Genomic DNA, 5,000 nt, shown 5'->3' with positions numbered 1-5,000 from the left:
TAAAATGACCTTTTTTCTAACTGTGTGCCAACTTTCAGTCATATTCATCGATAAACAGCTTCGTAATTAATTTTTTAAAATAGCATGTACGAAACGGCTTCGTCCCATATTTTGACGCGAATTCGGGCACTTCGTGAGCGAAAAAGAGTCCCAAAGATTTGTGCGGGATAGTCATTGCTAGACAAAGAGAGAGATAGCAATGACCGTAGCAATCTAACAATGGGATCCGCCGTTTCTCTTGCTAACAAACTATTCAATAATTGGTCATTCCAGGCAAAAAATCTAATTTTGATAAAAATCATTTTAAGAATTATAGATTCTAAGCTTTTTTTTTTGGTGAAGTCAATTGTTCAAACTCCAGTAATCACCAAGTCAACTTTTATTAATTATTTTGTTGATATTGATTCAAAGGTCTAAAAGGTTGCTAATAAAATATTTGATATAAATTTTTTAAAATCATAAATCAAAATTAATGCAATTCGTCTGGCAACTGGTTGTGGGGACTTTTTTCATTAACAAGATATTAATACGTTTTTGAAAAATAATTTAAGCCCATAGTTAGTAACAAATCAGAGAAATTCACAGTTTTCTGATAATGATTTTGGTCCTCATTTTTCTGACGCCATTTTTGTGACACACACTGATCCCGTTTTATTTGCTAATGTAGTTTACAACATGCAGAAATGGCATTCACCAATTGAACAATAATGATTTCTGTTCACTATATATGATCAATCAGCGGAATTTGACGATGAATAATGAGCAACAGAGTGATCTTCGCCCCTTGCCAAGACGATGTCGAGTTCGTTTTCCTCGTTGCAAAAGTCACATAAGCAATCTCATTTTGCAATGCTGGACTGATGTTGATTCAGGGTTTTTTTTTTCTTCATCATCTTTTCTTTGTTTGTTACGGCGCGTGCCACACTCTTAGGTCATTTCAGCGCCAGTTAAAAGGACAAGGAATTCAATAGACTAGAAAAGCTTTAGATTTCATGAAATAATCCCATACTCGAACAGGGACACAAAGGTAATTAGTAAGGACAAATGATTTAGGGAAGAGAACAGATGAAGAAGGTTGTGGATTCGTGGGACACATGGGTTTTTCCAGTTGACTAAGATAAAGAATTAGGACAATAAAAGCAACATAAACAAGAAACGAAAAACAATTCTCACCCCTGCCCCCACCCATACAAAGGAAATCTAACATACTCACAAAATCTGATTTCATCAATTACAGAAATAATACATTTTGGTTAAGATCTATTATTGAACTGTAATAATCTCTAAAACATTTATTTATGGACAATAAAGATCTATTATTATTATTATTATTATTATTATTATTATTATTATTATTATTATTATTATTATTATTAAATCAACCCGAAGTATCAATTGAACAAAAGTGCCTTACAACAAGAGTGGTCAGAATTGCCTTGAACTCGTTGCGTGACAGTTTCAGCTCTCTCAGATCGAGGCTGGTGGAGCCTAGCTGTTTGTAGAAGGAAGAACATTGCGTCACTTTGGTGCTTTGGCAGAATCGTTTGTAGCAATCCCTGAGGGCCGCTATTCTGTCCTCTAGAATGTCAGGACTTACTGGAAGGATGATATAAATAATTAGTCACAACGAGAGTGTGATGAAGAAAAAGTTGACAAATAAAAAGAGGCAAATCAGATTTTATGAATTGACACCACTTATATTTACCGAGGTCTTTTTTGACTCTCCGTCCACCCAGCAGTGATAGGATAGCCAGACCAAGTACATCTGCCTCAATCTTCTTTGGGATATCAAGCGTCCTATTCAAAGAGTAGCAATCAATAATTACTGTTCATCTGACGTTCCACTAACCCGTTTAAGCTCTGGCTCCATGGAGCTCATGGTTTATTTAGAAAAATTTCTTTCTCATCTTCCTTACGATTTTAAGAATAAATCCATGTTGTGTTACAAACTCTTTATGTTCCATTTTCTCTATTGGGCTCGATGTATCATGGTACGATTTAGATGACAAATTGGAGAGTAGGTTTTGTGTCAGTGGAAAAGTGGGCATAAAACAGGATTTTTGGGGGATGCTTTACTATTGTATTTTTCTTTCTGCTTTATCTGTTAATATTTTCCAAACACCTTTTCAAATTTCATAGGGACGATCTAAGAGTCACATCCAAACCCAAATTAAGTATCAAGATTCGAACAGGCGATTAGACAATATAACGGAATATCTTAGGTACTGCGTTTTGCACACAATCACATCGTTCTACCGGAGATGGAAATTAAATTCGGAGATCCAACCCCCCCCCCCCCCCCCCCTTCCCCCACCCTACCTCGCTCTTCGTGCCTAACTGGTTGCGCATCTTTACCTATGATTTGAATGTACGTTGTTGCAATCATCAAGACTCAACAAAAGGTAGATCACGTAGAGTACGGTGTTTTCTGTGGACAAGCGCTTCATACATATATGCATTTTTTCGTCTCAAAGAAAACAAAGGGCGGGAGTTCGGAGTTTCATAGTCCGAGTTCCAGAAATATTGTCACGTAAATGTGTCGATAAATGAGGTCCTGATAGCTCAGTTGGTATAGCATTTGGCTCACATGCAAAGGTAATCCCCGGTGCAGTCGAGACATATTTATGACCCTTTGTTTCCCCCTCCCATCCCCTGTCCACCCAACATTGATTGGGTTACTGGGTCTGTTATATTGAGCTTTAAAAAAATTGAGCTTTTATACAGCGCAATATCCACTAAATGTGCTCAGGGACCAACGGCAACACTTAACATGTAGAACGAGACATCATTCATTTTTTCCGGACAGAGATAACCTGAGAACGGTGAGAGAATGTGAGTAAAGAGCCTTTTCCAAGGGCTCAACAATGCGCCGAGCGAGGCCTTCCGATCCTATAGCGAGTGTCATACCACTTGACCACATAGCCGCACAAAGAATCTGGCGTCAAATCTAACCTGTAGTAATCAATTGCTTCTGTCGGTTTAAAAATACAGAAAAAGGGATAAGGTCCAACTTTATGGGCCTCACGACTCTGTATTGCTAACCTAGTCAAACTGCAGCTCATGCCAGGGTCTGTCCAAGCGTAAATTCTTTGGATCAAGATTGAAGTTCAAAGAGGCGATAGCTCACCTGCCCAGCAGAACCAACCAATTGACAAGAAACGGACGGGATTACTGTGTCATGTTGAGGGCAATGACCAAATATTGGACTAATTCTTACCTAGAGTCTTGGCCTAATATGGAACAAAATTGCCTGGCTGGTAAAAGGTTAACTTTGTTGTAAAATTCAAAATAAAACCAAATAGTGACTTAGTTCCTGCACGTCTTGTAATACATTCCAGTGTGGCTGGTGAGATGGAATCTTTTGTAAAGCGATTTGGGCAGATGTAGCGATTTCAAAATCACAATTATTATCATCATTATTATTATTATTATTATTATTATTATTATTATTATTATTATTATTATTATTATTATTATTATTATTATTATTACTATTATTATTATTATTATTATTATTATTATCTTCGAGGTCACTGGGGGGGGGGGGGGGGTCACTGTAGAGCTCTTCATTTGTTATGTGCTCTTTCCAGCTTACATTGAGGGCCATCCGCAGCATACGGGTGTAGCAGCCGTCCAGTTGCTTCTCAAGGGCTTTAGTAAGAGTCCATGTCGCTGCTCCATATAGAAGCACTGACTCTACCGTTGACTGTCTGCTAGATGACACAGGAATGGACAACACCCGGGAGCTGCGTACGCTTATGGAGGACAGGACAGAATGGCGAAGACTTGTGGCTCATGTTGGGCGCCCCAAGAGACGGCCTAAGTAAGAATTATTGTTATTGTTGTTACACACAGTTGTTTTTTTTTTTTTTTTTGCGTTGGCATTGTCACAAAACGATGATTCATATTTATTTTATTAAAGTTTTATTTTAGTCAGAACGGAAATATGATCTGTTTTGTTTCCACTCATAAAGATAGTTTTATTTTAGTTTAATAGAAGTTTTAGATTAGGCTTGTTGTTAGGATAATACCTTATATCTTTTTTTTAAAACCATGCAAAAGCTTTTCACATAAATTTAAATACTCACTCACACAGTTATTCAGCTCATCTACACAAGACTCCCCGATTACTCCAACCTTTGTCACCCCCACCACCCACTGTTGACACATTGTATATTAAAGTAAGGAAGAGGGGAAGAAAAGGGGAATAAAGACAAAATTCAACAGACGGCCTTATCGTCCATTTTACCGTATACTGACAGGCAATGTAAGATAATTGAAGAATAGATAGAATGAAGTTGACGTCACTCGGGTCTTTGTTATTGTTTTTTGCCATCCACGTTTTTGAGTAATTCTCACTTAACTGTATTATCCAGACTATGGTTACACAGAGTTTTGTGTGTTGGTCCGTTTATACTTCCGGATGGAAATGTTGTGAGGTTCTTAGTCAAGCGCATACTATCTCAACACACAAAACACCTTAGGCAGCTAAATCGCATACTAATGCCCAATTCGCGGTTATTAAAGATGCTTAAAAAGTATTTTTTAAAACAGGAATAATACAATATTTATATATATATATTATATATATATATATATATATATATATATATATATATATATAATATATATAAACATTTCACATCCATTTTGAATAAAAATCAGGCGTAAATCCCTTCGATCAAATGAATAAAAATTATACGTAGAAAATAGGTAAACATAGACAACATGTCTGTTGTCACCGGAAGCCAGCGCCAAAAAAATATCTTAAGATGACGGATTTTTGACGAATTACGCCTTGTCATAGACCAGCAGTGTAGATTATTGTTTCAAAAACATAACTAGAAAATGATTCCCAATGGGGATTTGTCCCCTTACTCAGCCATAAAAATATTGGGATCTCGTTTATCTCTTTTATAAATGCATTGGATATGTATGTTATGTGAATTAATTTACTAACATTCAGTCGCATTCTCTCTAAATGCCATACTAATCAGCCT

General features: G+C 36.6%; 1 protein-coding gene across 4 annotated transcripts in view; it reads right to left on the bottom strand.

Moving 5' to 3' along the window:
- Positions 1-5,000, bottom strand: part of LOC144971405 (uncharacterized) — a 28,779-nt gene that overhangs the window by 14,128 nt on the left and 9,651 nt on the right. For 2 of the 4 annotated variants that reach the window (XM_078912249.1, XM_078912251.1), the window contains 2 exons: positions 4,991-5,000; positions 1,415-1,596 (listed from right to left, as the gene is read on the bottom strand). The exon at positions 4,991-5,000 is cut by the window's right edge and continues 204 nt beyond it. In XM_078912249.1, coding sequence (XP_078768375.1) covers positions 1,415-1,596; positions 4,991-5,000 — 192 coding nt within the window. The remainder of the gene's footprint in view (positions 1-1,414; positions 1,597-4,990) is intronic. The other 2 variants (XM_078912253.1, XM_078912252.1) reach the window with 1 other exon arrangement.

This window comes from Berghia stephanieae, chromosome 4, assembly GCF_034508935.2.
Source record: "Berghia stephanieae isolate SIO BIC M18660-M18661 chromosome 4, UCSD_Bste_1.3, whole genome shotgun sequence".
NCBI classification, from domain to species: Eukaryota; Metazoa; Mollusca; class Gastropoda; order Nudibranchia; family Aeolidiidae; genus Berghia; species Berghia stephanieae.
The sequence above is the reverse complement of the archived record's forward strand: the minus strand, read 5'-3'. Positions and strand labels throughout refer to the sequence as shown.